The sequence below is a fragment of the Elephantulus edwardii genome, unplaced genomic scaffold (genome assembly GCF_000299155.1).
Source record: "Elephantulus edwardii isolate Elephantulus edwardi_28Jun2011 unplaced genomic scaffold, EleEdw1.0 scaffold00003, whole genome shotgun sequence".
NCBI classification, from domain to species: domain Eukaryota; kingdom Metazoa; phylum Chordata; class Mammalia; order Macroscelidea; family Macroscelididae; genus Elephantulus; species Elephantulus edwardii.
The window spans coordinates 21,204,661-21,225,227 of NW_006399753.1; the positions used below are offsets into that span (position 1 = coordinate 21,204,661).

A 20,567-nucleotide genomic window follows, 5' to 3' on the forward strand; every position below is an offset into this window, starting at 1 on the left:
AAGCCCCAGAATCCTTGCCTCCAAGGAGCAGCCTGGTTTAACCCTCTCAAGGATGAACCTGTTCATTTTCTTAGCAGTCCATGGTATATCTAGTACTCTTCTCCAGCACCACAGCTCAAAGGCGGCATCAATTCTCCCCTGTCCTCCCTAGTCATTGTTTGGTTAAAGAATAGTACTTGGAGATAATAGGTAAAGTGTTTGAGTGGATGAATAAGATGACTAATGATACTAAGCAAATCAACTTTTTATGCATAGGATTGGCAGTATCAGAAGAGGACTTTTAAGAGCTGACTCATACGGTCCTGGCTGTGGGCAAGCATTTCCTTACAGGCAGGTGGTGTGAGTGTAGTTAAGCAATAGAAGCAGCACTGCCAGAGCAGAACCGTCGCCCCAGTGCTGTGGGGTCGGCTCCCCTTCACAGGAGCCCTGCATCAGGTCCGAAGCTGTATCATCATAAGGGAGGTGACTGTCACTGCCCGTCTTTCTCTCCTGGGATGACTGGTGTGTTAAAACTGCCACCCCTTTGGGTTACCAGCCCAGTAGGTTATACCACCCTACCAGAGTCCAAGCCATCGTAGGATAAATTAGAGCATATGTATGGGATAAATTATATTGGAAACAACTCTGTAAAGCAGTTTTATCATTAATTGTAAATTCAGATGCAAAGAAGAAAGTGGAGTCAGTTAGGTTGGTCAGAGGAAGTGTGGAAAATCAAGTAATTTGTTCATTTCATTTTACTTTAGAAAAGCCAGGAAGTAAATAAATGCTGCACTTGCTCCATTGTCCTTATCTACTTTTTGTGAGGATTTTCTTGCTTAAAAGATGCTTCTGTTTTATCTTTTTATTGAGGTCTGATGAGTGGGTGCTGAAAGGAATTTCAGGCTATATTTATGGACTTTGGATGAAAAAAACATTCGGTGTTAATGAGTACCGCCATTGGATTAAAGAGGTAATGATTGAAAACTCCACTTTTAATTCACTAAAAACCTGCTAGTGTGCTACTGGTTTCCAAAACACATGCCCTTTATTTTTAATAGGCATATAAAAATATCTCTTCAGAATTCCTAAGTTCTCACAGTAAAACTGAAATCACTTTCCTAAAAAAGACTAACAGTATATTTGATCTGCATCCTGTGGTCCATCACTTTAGATGCTGGTGTCATCATCTTTATTTTCTTTTAAGTAGGAGCATATTTAGTATTCAATCAGTCTTTTTAGTATCCAGTCAGTCTTTGGATATATTCCACATCCTTCTATTAGTCGTGTTTAGCTTTGTGACTTTGGTCATCGTCACATCCGTATAAGTAAAACAGGGTGATGATGAAGGTCATATCTACCCCATGAGAAGGGACTGGGAAGCATCATGTGTGCAGTGTACTGTGTGGTGCCCTGTATGAGGTAAGTGTTTGTGATAGACTGACTAGTGCTTGAGGGTGATTATACTCACTGTGAGAGTGGATCTTTTTCCTACTATTTAAGGATTTGATCTGTCCAACTTTTCCCTCAAACAAACAAACTTAATTGCTTAGCCCATTCTGTTCATAATAGAGCTCTGGTGGCCTAGTTCTAAGGACCTGCATTGCCAACCTAAAGGCATGCAGTTCCAGCCAGCCAGCTATTCCACGGGAGAAGAATGGGCGGTCTCCTCCTACGCTGTTTACTGCCTCTGAAAACTCTCTAGAAGGTCAGCTTAAAGGCCAGTTCCAACTCCATAGTATGTAACAGTTATAACGACAATTGTAAAAATTCTGTTCATCAACGTTTTTACTCATACTGTACTTAGCTTTTTCCTTTCCGGGTGGAAATACATCTTTTCCAATGACATTAAGCAAAACCTTCCGTATTCTCCCTTCTGTCCTTTTATTTTCATTATCAAAGCCTATACTCAAGTAAGTTCTGAAGTTAAAATTGTAAAAGACTTTGAACATCTAGAAATAATAAAGGATTCATGCTTCCAAAAGGGAGAGATCATCTTCATTTTGTAAACTACTGAAGGAAAAAAATAACATTTAACCCTTAACAGTGTATCCAATACATCAGAAAGATTTTAGAAATATTAACTAATGCTCTGAAAACTGAAGCATGGAAGGGTTAAGTTACACAGTAAGTAATAGAGTTAGGATTTAAACATGACCTTTAGCCATTTTAATGTGTTTTTAACACATCAATGTTATATTTCCACTACTGTCTGTCAGTTTATCTATTGACTGGCTTTTGCTATGATGCTAGAAATTTTGTTACTGGTATTTCAAATACCCTCAGATTAGATTAGAAGAAAAGCCTAATGTTCTAACTCTAAAATACCAGGTCATAGCAATCCTGGGGCTAAGAACAGAATATTGTCCCCCTGGCCTCAGACATGCCGCCACCTGGGCCCTCGCGCAGGGCTTGCACTCCTTCATTCTGTTACACAGTCACCAGGACTCTGCCAAGAGTGAGGGTAGCTAACCGCACCCGGGCCGCAGCTGTGTGGTTTAAACTGGACGTGACTGTCCAGCACAATTGAATTCTCGTGGGTTTTTTACTGAGCATTTATTTTTTTTCTTAATTGAGATTTAATTGTAAGTTTATAAAGAACTTGGATTTCCATGCAATTTCGTTGTACATTTTCCTCCCCCTCTCCCCCCAGTTCGCTTTTTTCTTCGGGAAAAAAGTTCTTTCATTGTTATACAGTCCCCGCCCCCAGAGCACTTTACTATGCAGCTCTTATTCTGGACTCTTAACATGCCAGAAATGCCTAATCACATATTCCTTTTATACAGTTCTCTCCCTCATCTGTTTCAATGCCATGTACATTATTTATCCCTGAACATTTAGTTTTTTAAACTTTTTTCTAGCAAAGGTTTTTTAAATGATGGATTCCTATAATTTTATCCCCATTTCTTCTTCTAACTTGCTTATTAAATCCCCCAAAGACAGAAAAGGAAGAAAGTAAGTTCAAAGTCCAGTCAGAGAGGTTGGAAGGAGCTGTTAGGAACTGTTGCCAGGCTGCTTTCTGGTCAGCCCTGCGGCCGTGATGCGGAGAGGGCATCTTAGCTCTGTCGTTTGGTCTGCCGTGTAGTCGGCTTTGTTTATGAGTACATAGCATACTCTGGAAATAGATGTCTCACTTATTTTAAGAAATTTCGATTCTGGTTCCAGGAAATGAGAACGCACAGCTAAGTTTGATGTCTGATATATAAAAAAAAACAATTTCACTGATTTCTGTTTTTACTTTCTGTTTCTTTAAGGAACTGGACAAAATAGTGGCATATGAGTTAAAGACTGGTGGAGTGTTACTGCATCCCATTTTTAGTGGAGGAAAAGAGAAAGATAAGTAAGTTTATTTTTTTTAGAGGTGATATTTTAAATCTTACTTTTAAGAATCACCATTCTTCGGTCATTGAGGCCCACACAAAGCCACAGGAGTAGTGATAGTATATGGTAATTTTGATGCCATAAATGCTGGTAGATGGATATTTGCCATGATGGTAAAATTCTTGCAGATACTTTGTAATATCTTTTTTTACTCAACACTACTTCAAAATTTCTCCAATTCTTACACCAGCTCCTACATTTTGTAGTTTGATGTTTGTCTTTCTCACGGCTGATGATGGCAGTCTCTTCCCGTGCGATTTACTGCCTTCGAAAACCTGCTGGCTGGTCAGCTATGGGTCGGTTCCGACTCAGCAGCAATGTACTGCGGCAGGAGCTCTGGTGATGCAGTGTGTTACATGCTGGGCTTCTAACCAGAAAGTCAGTGTGTGAATCCAGCTGCACATGGGAGGAGGAGGAGGGGCTGTCTGCTCCTGTTGAAATTTACAGTCTTGGAAACTTGAAGGAAGGTCACCGTGAGAGGGCACCTACCTGACAGCTGTGGGCTTGGGGTTGATGGTAAAAGGATCTTCTCCTGTAGGTGTTGGTTTTTGGAGTGTCTTCCTTTGTGAAGGACCTTTCATGTCCTTTATTCATTTTTTTAATACATTGTCTTTTCCTTGATGCTTTCCATGTACTGTGTCTTAAAGATTAAATCTTGATCATATGTTTTTTTTTTGTTTTGTTGTTTTTTGTTTTTTTAAAAATTATGGAACGCTTCACGAATTTGCGTGTCATCCTTGCGCACGGGCCATGCTAATCTTCTCTGTATCGTTCCAATTTTTAGTATATGTGCTGCCGAAGCGAGCACTTGATCATATGTTTTATTCTCAGAAGATTTTATTTCCCCAGTCCATCCATTGTCTTAACTCTTTGGATAAAATATTTTGATGAGCATACTTATTTAATTTTAGAAGATCCCAGTTATCTGTCTTCACTTATTCTTGGATGTGTAGCTGTGTTTGTCATCCACTTCTGAAGAAAAAGATACCCTGTAGTTTTTTCACAGAAACATTTCAGATTGTAGCTTTAGCATTTAGATGTTAAAACCACTTTGAGTTAAGAAATTTTGGAATTAATTTTCTTGATAGAACTATGAAGTTTATCTCTTGTTTAAATGTTAAGTTGTGTTCAATTAAGTAAATCTCTGTCTCTCTTATTTAGTCCCGCATCCCATCTTCACTTTTCAATAAGACATCCACACACTCTCTCCTGGGAATATTACACCATGTTCCAGTGTAAAGCACACTTTGTGATGAGATTGATTGAAAATAGAATCAGTATGGAGTTTATGCTACAGGTAAGTGTTAAAGAACTTAATGATGGTAAAGAAAGATCTGTGCGTGTGTTATCTTACTCAGAGCATTTAGCTTGATCGTTTCATTTCTCTTATTAATTAGGATCTTTGTTGGTTTAGTGAGTTATGTGTTGAATTGTTAATTAAAAGGTCAGCTGTTTGGATCCATCAGAATAGAGTGGAAGAAAGACGGGCAGTTTATCCTGTATAGATTTACAGGCGTGGATACCTGCTGGAGGGTCGCCAGGGGCCAGAATGACTCTGGGGCAGTGGGTTTGTAATATTTGCCTGCCGTTTGCCCACTCTGTAACCATGAGAAATTTTTGTGTTTGTCATTTGTAGTTCTTCAGTTATAGAATACCCATGTTTGTGCCACTTTGCATTGAATTATTGTGAAAAATAAAATTAGGATGTGGTAATAAAATGAAAACCTGTTTATGCTTGTGATTTGTTTTCTGCTTTCCTTAGAATGTTGACATTAAGAATGATGTGCTGTTTAGAAAACTTTTACTGTGTTTGGGTTTTTTTTTCTCTTAGTAGCTAAAACTAAGCTACAAGATAATTTTTACTGCTTTAATTCTCCTGTATAGTCTAAGGAAGTTTTGAAGTACCATTTCAATAGTTACAAAACAGTTGTAGTATAAATGTTTAGAAATATCATTGATTCATAATATTAGCAGTCAATGAAAAATAACTTACTAATTTTGTATAATTATTTTTCATTTTCCTAAAAGAAAATTCCTTTATTCTTCCTTAAAATAGAAAAGAGAGTAAATATGGGTGAGGGTGAGGGAAATTGGAAGAATCTGGTGTGGAAAACAATGTATTTGAATTTTGTAAATAAACTAGTATAATAAAAAAAAAAATAAGAGTTCATTCATAAATGGCCATTTAACTTTGTGGGATGGTATAAATCCAAATGAGTATTCTCGATTTCTTGAATAATACCAGTTTCTCTATGGAGCTGGTAGTGTACTAAATTACAGGCATTATATTGTTTATTCATTATTAATTATAATATTAGTTATGATTATCAGTAAAAATGCTTTTGTGTTTCTAGGATATCATTAATATTCATTAATCTTTGTAGGAAAAATGGTTTTATTCTTTTTAGATCTTTGCATATTTCTATTGCTGTGTACTCTTCAACCTGAACTGTACGTAACATAAACACACAATAACTATAATTGCCTATAATGAAATGATCTTGAAAAGTATCTGTAGTACAGACTTTCAAGCAATATGCTATGTCATATAACTTTACTAATTGATACTTCTGGCCTTCCAGGTTTTCAATAAGCTGCTAAGTCTGGCTAGTACTGCTTCATCTCAGAAGTTCCAGTCTCACATGTGGAGTCAGATGCTGGTTTCCACACATGGCTTTTTGAAATCCATCTCCAATGTCTCTGGCAAAGACATCCAGCCTTTAATAAAGCAGTGGGTGTATCCTTTTAATAGGAAGTAGTTCGTAGAGGAGGGAAGGGAGTAAGGTGTGTGTATGAGGGAAAGGTGGGGGCCAAGGGACATCTGAGGGACTAAAGAGGGGGTATGAATTATTTCATTTTCTAAATACTTTGAGAAATGCCTGAACTGTGAAGCATTTTCTTGAGTTGCCTACTAATCAAGTCATAGGAATATATATGTAGCTGTGTATTTTAAATTTGGCATATTCTGGAATTGTTTTTAGTGTGAGTAAGGTAATAGATTTGTTGGTTGAGGAGATACATAATTCACCAGACGTGGCTGTAGAATTACTTAAGAACATGTGGTTGGCTGGTGAGTCTGAGATGTGGTTCTAGGTTGGCATAACTCAAGCGGTATCTTGGAACGCTACCGGTTTTGCCTTTTTTTTCCTATTAAAATTCAATTCTGTGAATAACTGTTAGGATAGTTTCCTTCTTTTCAAAGCACAAACTTAATGTTTCAGAAATTTTGTTTGATTCTGGAGAAACTTTTCCACAAAAAAATGTTAAATACTTTGCCATCTGGTTCTCAGTACAGGATGGTCCTCAGGCCTTGAATTCTTGGGGAATACATTTGAACATGATCTCTACTATAATGAACTCATTTGGTTAGTTCATATTCGTTTCATTGTATAAAGATTCCTTTACAGTTCTTTAGAGACCAGAGTGGAGTGGTAAAATTTTACGGGAGTTTTGCATTTAATAGAAAACGAAATGTCTTAGAACTAGAAATAAAGCAAGATTATACATCTCCTGGAACACAGAAATATGTGGTGAGTTTTCGGTTCTACTTTTCTAAACAGTACTTTACATCACTGTCTTCTAATTTCCATATAGGAAGCTCTTAGGCATAAGAAAAAGTAGATGATAGACTGTGAATTATTACAAAAATAAAAGTTTTGAAACTACAAGTTAGAGTTCAGCACACCAGATAAGGTTTTGTTGGCAGAGATTGGAATTGAAAAGTTACTAAGAGTCAGTGAAAGGAGTTATAAGTCGAGATTTCAGTGGGCTCAGACACTCCCAGTTTTCTCATTATTTGGCAATAACAGCTTTTGTCTCCAGAAATAGTATTTTTTTATACTCTAATAAAATACTGTTATTTTTCTGTCATGAGCTCTGGAGGCCGAGTGAATAGAGAGCTGCATTGCCAGCCCAAAGGCAGGCGATTTGAATCCCCCAGCGGCTCCACGGGAGAGCCCGGGCCCATCACCTCCTGTACTATTAACTGTCTCTAGGAGCCTGCTGGGTCGTCAGCTCCGTGTAGCTTCCAGCTCAACAGCAGTGAGTTGTTGCTTGTTGTTAAGCAGAAGCAAGGGGTTCTGGGAGTGCAGTGGTAAAAGCTAATCAAAACGGCTAATCAGAAAAGAGGTGTGAAAAAAAATAGTGCTTAGAATCTACCAACTATGCTATGGGAGAAAACCGCTTCCATAAAGATTTATAGCTTTGCAAAGGGACTTGGAGATAGAAATAAATATTGCTCATTCACACTCTTGCTGTGTGATTACCTGCCCTGATCAGCAATAAAAATTTTAATTGTTTTGCCCTTTTGTGATTTTTTAAATGATCAACATCTTTCTTCAAATTTTTTTTCTTTTATATGTTTGTGTGTTTCTCTTTCTCTTCCTTTTTTCATTCTGCTAATACTTGCATATATATTAGTATTGCCTTTGAAATTACATTTCTTTTTAAAGGGACCACTGAAAGTAACAGTGCAGGAATTAGATGGCTCCTTCAATCATACTTTGCAAATTGAAGAAAACAGTCTTAAGCATGATATACCCTGCCATTCTAAAAGCAGAAGGTAGGTTTTGAATTAGCACTGTAAACCAAATTTATGAAACTGGCGACTATAGTTTAACATGATGTTCTTACAGAAGGACATAGTGCTTGGTAGGGTGGAGGGGTAGCACAGGAGAGGAAGACTCCAGATGAGATGGATTGATGCAGTACCTGGGACAGTGGGGGTTGGTGTGTCAGAATTATTGAGACTGGCTCAGGGCAGGGAGAGGTTGAGAGCTGCTCTTCATAGGGTCGTAGGTGACTCAGCAGCATATAGCAACAATAGTAGTTTAACTCACTACATTGAGATCCTATTGTATACTTTAATTTTTAAGTAGGGTAATTGTTACAGGGTGGTTTTTTTTTTTCTGTAATGCTTCAGGTTAATGTTTTCCAAATACTCTTTGTTTCTAATGCTGGTAACATTTTTCTCTTTAGAAGTTTTTTTTTAAATGTAGCATTTTGAGAATTCATTTCTTGGTGGGAATAGAAGTTTGAGGTTTTTTTGAGCCAGCATATATTAAGGAAGGTAGCTTAGATTTGTTTTTAATAGTCTAAAGCATTATTATCTAGAGGAAGTAGAGGGAAAATGGTAATGGTGATAGCATTAGATACGGAGAGAGGTGCTAATTATGCGTGTAGTGAAAAATTCTAGAGAAGAGAAAGATACTAAAAAGGAGGAATTTTTCACTACCCGCATAATCAGCTATCCCTCAAACTATGCCCTTTTCTAAACCCAGTTTGAATTTCTAGTAATTCCTTGTCAAGCACAGAAGTTATTAAGCAGTATCATTACTATCAAATGCAAGTAAAATTTTGTTGAATATTATTTAAAAATGACTGGAGTGGTACATTGATTAGGAAGTACCAGACATTCAAGCTGGCTTCATGCTGTATTTATACAGTGGTGCCTCCCAGAGATCAGTCCTTGGAGAGCTCTGGTTGGCTGGAAGTCTGTAGGGAATTGCACTGTTAACCCAGAGGCTTAGCTGCTGGCAGTTTGAGGCCATCAAGTTGCTCCACATGATGGAGATAAGCAGTCTCTTCCGTGAGATTCAGAGGATACACTGGTGGCCTAGTGACAACGAGCTACACTGCCAGCCCGAAAGCACATTGCTCAGACCCACCAGCTGCTAGAGGAGAAATACGGGCAGTTTCCTCCCATGTGATTCAGTGCCTCTGAAAACCCACTGGCAGGCACAACAGCTAGGAGTTGCTTCCAACTCAATGGTAAACAACAACTTGAAATTCTTAATTCAAAATTAGAAATCTCACCATTTTGAAACCTTCTTTTCTTCAAATGTAGAAATAAGAAGAAAAAAATTCCTCTGATGAATGGAGAAGAAGTTGACATGGATCTTTCTGCAATGGAGTAAGTGACTTCAGTTTAAAAATAGTAATAGAACTTGTATTATCCTTTTTAGTTTTAAACTTCTCTAAAAGTGTATGATTGACCTGGAAATAGTTATTTCATGGCGTTCTTAAAGACAGTAGAAACATTTAAAAGAACCTCTCCTACAACCATAATTAAGCAGATAGATGAAAGTGAACCTGACCTGACCATCAGGTCTGTGGAGAGGCAGGAGCTTGAGGGGATGGGCCCAGGCGCACCGGGCAGCTTTCCTGCTCCCTGTGGTCTTCAGAGTGGTACTTCGAGACTCTCATGTGCTTTTGAATCATGTCGTGTACTTTGTAAAATGCAGTTTCTTATCTAGTGCTTCACTGATGGGGTCCAGGTGTTTTTAATGAGTTCTCAGGTGAGATTAATTTTCCCCTTTCTTTGGACCAGGGATCCAGAGAGCACTTGGAGTTCCTTTTATTTACTAAATAGTTTCTAAACCACTGTTCCCAATTTCATGTGCTATTATTGATGGTGTTTCTTTAAGTCTGATACAGCTCAAACAGTTGTATTTTATCCATCCATCCTGTGTCTACATGTTTAATGAAACATTTATGCTTGTTTACGAATTTGGTTGCCAAATTATCAATGATATTTATATACAGACCCATTTACTTTAGGATCATTGTTCATTTTTCCATAATAAGTACTTTGCTTGTAGTAAATACTTAGTAATATTTGTGGAATGGAGTTCATATTCCAACTGGTGCTGTTAGGACGGGTGTATTGACATAAACTAGGTTTTTAAAACTGCTTATTAACTTTGTAAGAAGTGTGTGATTTTGCTAACTAGTGCTTTTTATATTGAAAAGCATAAATTTGTTCTGTGTCTCCAAATTACGATTGCAAATCGTAATATTTTGAAAATATCATCACAAGGCTAGCATTTGAAAGAAGGCAAAAAGTTTCGAAAGTCTCTAACAATTTCATAAAATACTTTCCTTTGATTGTCACAGATTGCTGTCCACCAAAGGTTGCTTATTTACAGCTGTAGTGAATGGAGTTTGTAACGTACTGAGTTGCTAAGCAAAAACTAGGCGGTTTGAATCTACAGCTGCTCTCATTGAAAAGGATGGGCCGCTTTGGAAACCCGAGGGAGGCTCGTCACTCTGAGTTGGAACTGACATGTTGTGTTGGCTTCACGATTGTCCCATCACATAGAAACAAAACTTAATCCAGAAGCAAGCTATTTCCAAACAGAAAATGAACAATTCAGAATCCTTTTGATAATTACTGTTTTATCATTGGAAGTCTGAGCAAGTTTGATAGAGATTACCCTTTCTGAAAAAGTTAAAATATATTAGGCATGATAATAAAATTGTCAATGAAGATATAAAACAAATGGCCATCGTACAACTCTTAAGGCAGTCTTGAATAGTACACCTGCAGGCGCCATCTGGCCCGTAAATGAATTTTTTTTTCTTTTCATTTTCTCACTATACGGTACTAAGTTGTAAACTATGGCTGTGTGTCTTTCTCTTCCAGTGCCGATTCCCCGTTGCTCTGGATAAGGATTGACCCGGATATGTCAGTCCTGAGGAAGGTAGAGTTTGAACAGGCTGACTTTATGTGGCAGTATCAGCTCCGCTACGAGAGGGACGTGGTGGCACAGCAGGAATCCATTCTGGCTCTGGAAAAGTTCCCTACCCCAGCATCTCGGCTTGCACTCACTGACATCCTAGACCAGGAGCAGTGCTTCTACCGAGTAAGAATGTCGGCTTGCTTCTGCCTGGCGAAGGTGAGCTTATGTGCAACAGGAAAAAGGAAGGTGACTGCTGCACCGATTATTTGTAACTTCTTGAAAGTTAATTTATAGTCACTGTGATCATTAAGTTTACATAGAGCTGGTCCCTTGAAACCTTTGCCAGGTGTTTCATAACAAAACTGATTTGGTCTTAAAATAATGCATGCAAAGATTTTACAGTTGTCAAACTGAAAAATCAGATAACAAGATGAAAGAGATCATTTTACCATTTTACTGACTTGAAAAACATCTTTAATGCATGAGTTTGGTAGAAATTCTTTCATTTGAATGGTAATTTACGTTTTAGTACATGAAAGCAAGGGATCCTTTTTCCCTATGGTAATTATTTCATGCTGATTTGGACTTAGGAATCAATATTAGTGATACATAATATGGTATAATGAAACATACTAAAATTAATTTATTAAGAAAATGAAATCTTTTTCTTTAGATGCAAAAAAACACTAAAGTTAGAACAAATAAAATCTGAAAGAATATACAGACAAAAATTTGTCCTGAAATACTTGTTTCCAGGTATTTAAAAAAACATCTTCATAATCGATAGGCTCATTCTCATTTAGTGAAGTTCTTAACTTCTTCACTGCTAAACTTGTTAGTACAATAATTGTTTGGATGTGTTTTACTATTAGTGACAAGGGGTGAGGTATTGAATGCCTATTATTTTTCCTCATGGATGAGAGAAAACCTGATTTTCTTTGATACATCTGCTAAAGAAGTAATGTCATTACTTCTGTAAAGAGCTTTGCAATTCTTACATGCTGAATTTTTAACAAAGCCATAAAACTAGAATATATAACTTTAAATTAATCACCATTTTATTCTTTTGAGACAGATACATTTTATATACACTAAACATATAACCAGAAGATAATGGATTGTTTGGGAAATGTTCCTACAAATGTAAATGGTAGTATTGTAAAACTATTGTAAATTGAGAAACATGGCTTGTTTTTCAATTAGAGTAGATTGAAAAACCTTATAAAAGTCTCCAGTGATGTGTCTCTTAAGTACATTAGAATTAAATCTAAGACAGACGACTTCACATTCAGAATAGAAACTTTTTGTAAACACATATGTAAACAGGAGAATAAGTACTGATATTTAAAAGTTAAGTGCACATATAATTTCATTGTAAGTAGTTTATATTTTTTTTAAACAGTAGTGAAAGGCTATAAAGTATTGAATTTCTGAGAATTGATATTGTATGGGTAAGGTTTAGAAAGCTGTTTTGCTAATCTAAACTATGCTTGCCATGGTGATGGAAATGATTTCATCTTCTATTTACTCAGATTGCAAACTCGATGGTGAGCACATGGACAGGACCACCAGCTATGAAGTCACTCTTCACTAGGATGTTTTGTTGTAAAACGTGTCCAAACATTGTGAAAACAAACAACTTTATGAGCTTTCAAAGTTATTTTCTACAGAAGGTACAGTTTACATAAACTTTCCACATGATTCTATTTTATGCCACTATCTCTGTATCTCAGTTTAAGTTGGGAAACTATTCAAATACTGGGTATGTTTATTTTCTTCCAGGGCTTCAGATCAGTTCTTCCCAGTGCAGTCAGGGCTAACAGAGTAATTGGAACACACTTGGATTTGCACAGTATGGGTGTACTGGAATGAGTACCAAAATGGGAAACATTACACGTTGACACCCTGTTAAAAACTTAATCTCCCTCTTGGAAAACAAGGGCAGCCTGTTTGTGCGAGTCAGCCACATCTCTTGACAGGAACAGATGGTGCAGTAGTGTACAGCTCGGGGATGACGCGCAGCCATCCGCAGGGCCGGCTCGAACCCTGCATTCTCCCCTGTGAGACTCGCTCCTCACAGGGCGCACTGCACTGCTTCCACTCTCCCCTTCCCTCCAGGGCCGTGACTCATCTCGTTTCCCATTCAAATCATCACCTAGTACACTGATATTTTACAAACTCAGGTCTGTTCCAGTTTCATTGTATCAGCCATGACTGGACCAGTGTGAACTGAATTGAAGCCCTATTTTCTTAGAAAAAGTTTTCTTTGTTATTTATTTGTTTCTAAATTTTTTTTAAAAAAAACTTGAAGCAATCATTCATTAATTTTATGGCCTGTGCGCAAGTAAATGTCATTATGCACGTTAATAGCATTAAGGCTACTTACCCCCAGACACTGACACTGATTCAGTTGCATGGCAACCCTCCTTGGGTTTTGGAAGTTGTAAATCTTTATGCAAGGAAATTGCCTTTCTTTGTCACATGGAACAGCTGTGCCAACCTTTGGTTGTCAGCTCAGTATGCCACATGTTACACCAACAGGACCCCTTAGTATAGAGGTTGTTGTTATTCTGTGCCATCAAGTCACTGGCAACTAGAAACTTTTCCCTTTGGTTGATTACATGGAGAATACAAGTAGGATCACAGTCCTTCTAGACTATTAAACACGCATTCCAAACTCGTTTCCATTAAGTATGAACCAATTAAATTCTGACCCACCACTAGTTTCACTAGTTTTCGGAGACTGGAAATCATATGGGAGGAGATGCATATCTGTCTTCTGTGGAGCACCTGGGCTTTCAAACTGCTGGGGAGGTGCAGTCTTCAGGTTAGCAGGAAATTCCCTTGGGACAGAGCTCCCTTTCGAGAGTATGGTGGTGGTAGGGGCCATTGAGTATGACTCATAGTAGTCTTATCAGCAACCAGTCTGAACCCCGCCCTAGCCTATGTTGTTGTTGTTATGTGCCATTGAGTCACCTGTGACCCTAGCCTGTCATCCTCAGAATCTGTGACACACTCATGCCCATTGCTGCACTCACTGTGTCAGTCTACCTGGTTAATGACTTTCATCTCCTTCCCCATCTCTCCACCTTTCCAAGCATGAGGTCCCTATCCAAGGAATAACCTAACTCTAGAATGCAGACAGCTTAAATGGTCAGAAGCAATAAAACTTAGAACTCTTAGTGCAGCTAGGGCTTCAATCCAATTTCACTCCTATTTTTGCTACTTAATACATGGATGCAATTTTTAACCTCTTAAGGTTCAGTTTGTGAACGTGAAAAGATTGTCTTTTTCAAGAGTAAAATTAAACCAAGCATGTTAAGTCGTTTTATACTATGCTCTCTTGACAGTAAGTTTTCCATAACAGAAATTTAGAAAGTGGTGGTTGTGGGGTGGTGGCTTTGAGTTACTGTTTGTAGTCGCTCTGTTTTGAGAGCAGCCCCACTGACTACTGTTGTTACTCTGGCACGCGAAGGGTCTTCCCCTTTTTGGCCTCCTGGTTTAGAGGATCTAATTCTTTTGACGAGAGGAAGTCGTTTGAATCTTCTTGTCTGCTGAGGCCTGTGCTGTCTGTTCATCTGTATAGTTCGGCCTGGAGTTGAGCGAATTTCATTTTATTGTTAGAAGTTACCACCTTATGTGAGTCATATTTCCACCTCTGTAGAGAAGTTGTTTATGAAAATTTGGAAAGGAGAACATCAGTGACTTGCAGTTTTTTCCTAAAACTAGGCTGAAAATGGAATTGATTGAACTCCACTGTAGGCCCTGTGATTATGATTTAATTTAATACTCAGGATGCTTGTGGGAGAAACCGAGATTTCTAAACAGTAAACAAATTAGAAGTTGAATAATGGTTTACCTGCGGCTAAAAGTCACACATAGAGCTGAATTAATTCTGTTTACACATTACTTATACTTTCCATCCTCTGAGGCTTATGGGGCAGTGGGGCTTGGTCTGTCGGAATTAGTGAGACTGGCTCAGGACAAGGAAGGTTTCAGAGTTGCTGTACATAGGGTCACTAGACATGGCAGGCGACTCAAGGGCACATAACAACAAAAACATACTATATTCGTTGTTTGTATTTAAGTCTCTTGTTTAGAGTCAACAAGACCTCAGGGAGGGCCTTTTTACTTAAAGTTGGTTGTTATCGTATTTTGGAGGAACATTGTTCTAACTGGTACAGCACTCTTCTGTCAGTCTGCTGTACTCAAGTAACCTGGAGTTGTTGTGATGCTGAACCTTGTGCCATTTGAGTGTTAAATGCCATAACAGTACCCCATGGTAGACAGTGTTTGGTAGAGCTCCCAGCTTAAGACAGGTTTGGAAGCAGGAGTGGCATCCACTTCCTAAATAACGTGCCTCTGGAAACACTATGAACTTTGATAAATGTCAATAGTTATAGAAAGGCTTCTGCCTTTTGTTTATAGGGTCGCTATGAGTTGTGCTTGACTTGACTGCATTCAACAACAACTAGGCTTATGGGCTACAGAGAGCTTCCTGTACCTCTTCCTTTGTTTTCCAACTTTCTCTTCTTTGAATACTTTTTACATCTTTTCCGTGAAGAAGGGTGGGAGTTTAGGCGGCTTTGGCTTGTTTTAGAAAATACGTTTCAGCCTTAGAGTAATCCTTTTTCTGTATGTAATTTCGTGAATTGTAATGATGATAAATTATTCTTTCCTTTTTCAGACTATGCCAGTTGCAATGGCTTTGTTGAGAGATGTTCATAACCTCTGTCCCAAAGAAGTCTTAACATTTATTTTAGACTTAATCAAGTATAATGACAACAGAAAAAACAAGGTAAGGCACCTTTCATAAGGTTGGGAAATTACCCATTGGTGTTTTGTGTGTAAAGAAATGAGTAGTCATTGTTGAAATCCAGAAACCACACTCATTGCTGTCGAGGAGATGACAAGTCATCACAAGCCTCTGCTGGGCTTGGAGGCTGCAAAGCTTTATGAACAGAGATTGCTGAGTTTTTCTCCAAAGGTAGACTGGTGAACTCAAACCACTGACCTTTCAGTTAGTAGCTCCACGTGGTATACAGTAAATGTTACCAGGGATTCTTAATCATTATTAAGTTCATGGTAATTAATATTTTTAGAGATAGAGACAGGCAAACAGGATTTCTTGGAATGAATAATCAGTGCATGGAAAAACGATTATTTGTTGGTTTTGAAAGATTCTTCATATCTGTGAGGATATGGACATACATAATGCATCAAATGTAGTTGGAGTGCAAACTAAGATTCAATTTGGTGAAATCTGGCAACACAGTTACATTTTTATTTTTCTTGTACCAAGTAAGACAGTTTCTTGTACTCACAAGAGAGTTCTCGCTCTCACCCTTCTTTTCTGAATTGATCCTCCCCCATTAGCGTAAGGTCTGTGCCCCTAAGATCTATCTAATCGTTTGAGTTACTGTTTTCACTTTGACTCCATATAGATAGTTGAGAAAAGAATATCATTTTCAAGGCAGGCATTTTTTACAAGTTAAACTGAATTACATTATTTGATTTTGGGAAAACTTCCAGGAATATTTTTTAATTGACATTTTAAAGATTATCTCAAGTTCCTCAGAATTTTAAAGCATTGTTCTTTATCTCTGAGGGAGCTTTGAGAGAAGCCCAGTGCTCTTTTCGTTTCTGTTCTTTTATGTGTGCAACATATGGTTGGGTTTTTTCCCTCAAGAAGATAGAAAACATGTGTTTGCAGCATGTGTTTCTCTTCAGTGTCCTGAAGTTTCACTGGATTCCCCCTGTGGACTGGGAACAGCATTGAGCGGATTGCTCACGAGCCCTTTCAATCTCAGCTCTCATCTTCTTTTGGCTCTGGGAAATGTTACGGAATTAGTTTCTTTTTAAATGGCTTTCTCCTGTGTTTTTCTCTACTTCTTTTTCTAGAACTATTATCATTGGTACTGTCTTCTATACCAGCCTTCTCATGACTTTATGCCTACTTTTTATTTCTCTTTGTTCAGAAGTTTAGATGGTATTTTTTTGTCATCATATTTAATTCTAATCCTTATTTTCTGCATTTTTGTGGGTTTTTTTACATAATATTCTTCAAAACTGAGGTACTCTGACAATATTACTTTTATTTTTGCTGCTTTTGTTTTTCCTAGACGCTCTTATTTTCTCCGAGTTGCTTTGGTTTTGTTTTAATTTTTTCATAGTAAAATATATCAAGTTTAAAAATTGCTATGTTAATTATTTTCAAGGGCACCATTCAGGGATGTTCGTAATCTCACCATATTGTGCACCCTTCTCCACCGTACGTGTCCAGGTGTCTCCCATCAACAGAGGCGGAAACGTAGCCTCCTCAAGCAGCTGGTCCTGGTTGCACCCTTCCTAACCACTAATGAACTCTTGTCCCTTCTTATTTGTTTATCCTAGTTTTTCAATATTTATCGTACCACATTTTGTATATCCCTTCATGTGCTGATTGGTCCTTGGGTGATTTATACCTTTGACTATTGTGAATAATTTTCCAGTAACTGTCGGTGTGGAGAATCTGCTTCATGTCTGTTTTCATGTCGTTAGGGTATATACCTGGGAGTGGACTTGCTAGATGATAAGAAAATTTGGTCTCTTAATTTTTTTATATTGATGTTTCCCCCCCAATACTTTTTTTTTTCCCCCAATACTTTTGATCCTTGGTTATATATTTATATTTGAGCGTTTTTATTGTTGTTGTATACCACTGAGTTGGAATTGACCCATAGCTGACCCTCTGGTGGGTTTTCCGAGGCAGTTAATTGCACTGGAGAAGATTGCCCTTCCTTTCCTCTGAGCAGCTTATAGCCTTGAACCTTTTGCCTTCGGGATTGCAGTGCAGCTGCTTACCACTAGGCCACCAGAGACAGTAGAGCAATAAGTAGCTCATTTGGAGCTCTTTAATTATTGGCAGGAATTGTGCTCTGGTTTTCCTTCAAGAGGATTGTGTCTGGGGGTACTAGCAATTATCGATGATAAAAAATGGTTGCGTATTTACAAGAACTTGATTATGTTTTCAGATAAGTTATGGTTTTTAGCTACAAAGTCTTATTAAATTTTTTTTAAGACTATTAATTTTTGATAGAAGTATGAATTACTTTATTGTTTCTTAAATTGGTTTTTGGCTTAGTTTTCAGATAACTATTATCGTGCAGAAATGATTGATGCCCTTGCCAACTCTGTTACACCTGCGGTCAGTGTGAATAATGAAGTCCGAACTTTGGATAACTTGAATCCTGATGTGAGACTCATTCTTGAAGAAATCACCAGGTTTTTGAATATGGAAAAACTTCTGCCAAGTTATAGGCATACCATCACTGTGAGGTATAATTAAACTTTTCACTTTTTCTTTAAAGTTGTTTTTATAATTATAAAATAAATTTATCCTCACTATAGAATACTGAGAAAATAAGGAGAAAGGCGAAATGAAAATCTTCCATGAATCTTCCATTCGTAGATAAATTGTTAATGTTTTAGATAATCGTCTTTTGATAACTCAAGCTTCCCCCCCTTGTTGTTGTTAAGTGCCATCGAGTCGCAAGCGACTCATAGCGACCCTATGAAGGAGAGTCCTCAACGCTTGGGTGTCTTTCATCCTCTCTCCAGGTTCATAGGGTTTCCGGAGGCAAGCTATTATGGAAGAGGGTGCCACTCCTCCTTTCTTCTGGTTTTTAATCGGGGAGCTCCACCCCACTCTCTGTCCGCATTGGGTAGCCAACCATTATCGCATTTGACACATCCGTGTCACAGTGTTGAGCCTCACAGCAACCACAAGTTACTGCTGTACGGCAACTTGTACACCAGGGATATACGACCTAGAGGAATGTCTGAACAAAAATAATGAAAGACAGGCCTGAGGGCTGCGGATTTAAAGTCACCCACCTTTGGCTTGGTAGCATCGCTTTCTGTTTCCCTTCCCCCTTTAGTTACTGTGTAAATTTAGCAGCGTGGAGTCTGAATCCACTAGCTGCTCAGTGGGAGAAGGATGGGCAGTGTCCATATGATTAACTGTCTCAGGAAACCTGCAGGAGGGTCAGCTGGGGGTCGGTTCTGACTTGACAGTATCCAACAACAGCAGTACATATACACACATGCATAGTTTTTATACTATTCCCATAAATAGTTTTCTCATATCCTCTGAAGTTTTTCAGAAGCATTATTTTTGATGTCCACATAATTTTCTCATTGGCTATATTATAAAAGTTTCTGTTTTATCAAACTTCCTTTTATATCATATCTTTTTTATTCTGCTCATTTCTTTGTATGTAGCTATCAAAAAGTTCTGCTTATTTTTCAGGAGCTTGAAAGAACTTAATCCTCTGATTTATTCATTATAGATAATGTTGGCCTTTCATTGTTGAATTTTTACTAAAGTATATATTAATAAAACTTTGATGAAAAGACTTTCTTTGAATTATATTTTGTTCTGATAATTCTTTTTCCTAATATTTCTGTTATAAGCCACATAGTAGAACTTGTAGTTCTAAGCTTCAAGCAAGTTTTGGAATTTGTTTTCTTTTAAGAGGATTATGTTATTAATATTAAAGTTATGTAATCATTACAACAATTTAGTATTCCAAAGTGGAAAGGCAGATTTAGATCATATCAGCTTTTCCATTTACTGTCACCAGTTAATCTCTAATGCATAGGAAACCAATTTAGTGAAATACATAATCATGCAGTCCTCCTCTGTTTTCTGATGTAAGGATTGTGTTTGCCTTCTGTTTTCACTTAACATCGATCTTTGCGTAACTATTTGTGCTTTGCAACCTGACCGTGTTGTTAAGTGAAGAGTGGATGTAATTATCTCTCTCCTCCCGCTCCTCCCCAGTTGTTTGAGAGCCATTCGAGTACTTCAGAAGAATGGACATGTGCCGAGTGACCCAGCTCTTTTTAAGTCTTATGCAGAGTATGGCCATTTTGTGGACATCAGGATAGCAGCTTTGGAAGCAGTGGTTGATTATACTAAAGGTAACACCTTAGAACACATACCCATACCATATTTTAAATAAATATTTTATCATCTTTAAAGTGGAAGTTTTTTAACAAATTAGCTTCCTATTTAATAATTTTTGCCCAAAGGACTCAGTGATATTTTTAAAAATAATATATGCAAAATAAATGAATGAATGAATGTAATCAAAGTATGTTGTTGATTGCCTTCAAGTCGAGCACGACTCATAGCGACCCTGTGAACAAAAGGCCGGAAGCCCCTCTACAACTGTCGACATTTATCAAAGTTCATAGTTTCCGGAGGCAAGTTGTTTAGGAAGTGGATGCCACCCAGATTACATTTATTTATTTCTCATATATTTAAGAATTATTTTTTATTCTGTATAAGGAGAAATGTGGTCGCTGTGAAGCTGAACACTGTGACTCTGATGTGTCAAATGCGATAATGGTTACCCATGGTGGACAGTGTTTGGTGAAGCTCCCCAGTTAAAACAAGCTTGGAAGCAGGAGTGGCATCCATTTCCGTAAATAGCTTGCCTCTGGAAACCCTGTGAACCTGCAGAAACGATGAAAGTAACGTCAAGGACTTCCATTCATAGGGTCGCTATGATTCATCTATGACTTGACAGCACTTAACAACAACATAAGGAGAAATGTGGCAGCAGGAGTGGAGGAAGACTCATCAAAATCTGCGTTATGCAGATGACACAAACCCTACTTGCTGAAACTGAGGAGGACCTGAAGTGGTGCTTGCTGCAGAAGGTCAGGGACTGCAATATAGTCTTCAGTATAGATTGAAGTTCA

The 20,567-nt window shown here is 37.8% G+C and overlaps 1 protein-coding gene across 1 annotated transcript in view; it reads left to right on the forward strand.

Moving 5' to 3' along the window:
- The window catches only part of TAF2 (TAF2 RNA polymerase II, TATA box binding protein (TBP)-associated factor, 150kDa), a gene marked incomplete at its 3' end in the record, with an annotated part of 74,172 nt that overhangs the window by 19,936 nt on the left and 33,669 nt on the right, over positions 1-20,567 (forward strand). The window contains exons 9-21 of the mRNA XM_006879475.1: positions 481-501; positions 850-949; positions 3,231-3,316; positions 4,519-4,654; positions 5,940-6,094; positions 6,773-6,887; positions 7,809-7,918; positions 9,203-9,268; positions 10,781-11,033; positions 12,350-12,490; positions 15,505-15,615; positions 17,941-18,134; positions 19,642-19,781. Of these exons, the coding sequence (XP_006879537.1) occupies positions 481-501; positions 850-949; positions 3,231-3,316; positions 4,519-4,654; positions 5,940-6,094; positions 6,773-6,887; positions 7,809-7,918; positions 9,203-9,268; positions 10,781-11,033; positions 12,350-12,490; positions 15,505-15,615; positions 17,941-18,134; positions 19,642-19,781 (1,628 nt within the window). The remainder of the gene's footprint in view (positions 1-480; positions 502-849; positions 950-3,230; positions 3,317-4,518; positions 4,655-5,939; positions 6,095-6,772; positions 6,888-7,808; positions 7,919-9,202; positions 9,269-10,780; positions 11,034-12,349; positions 12,491-15,504; positions 15,616-17,940; positions 18,135-19,641; positions 19,782-20,567) is intronic.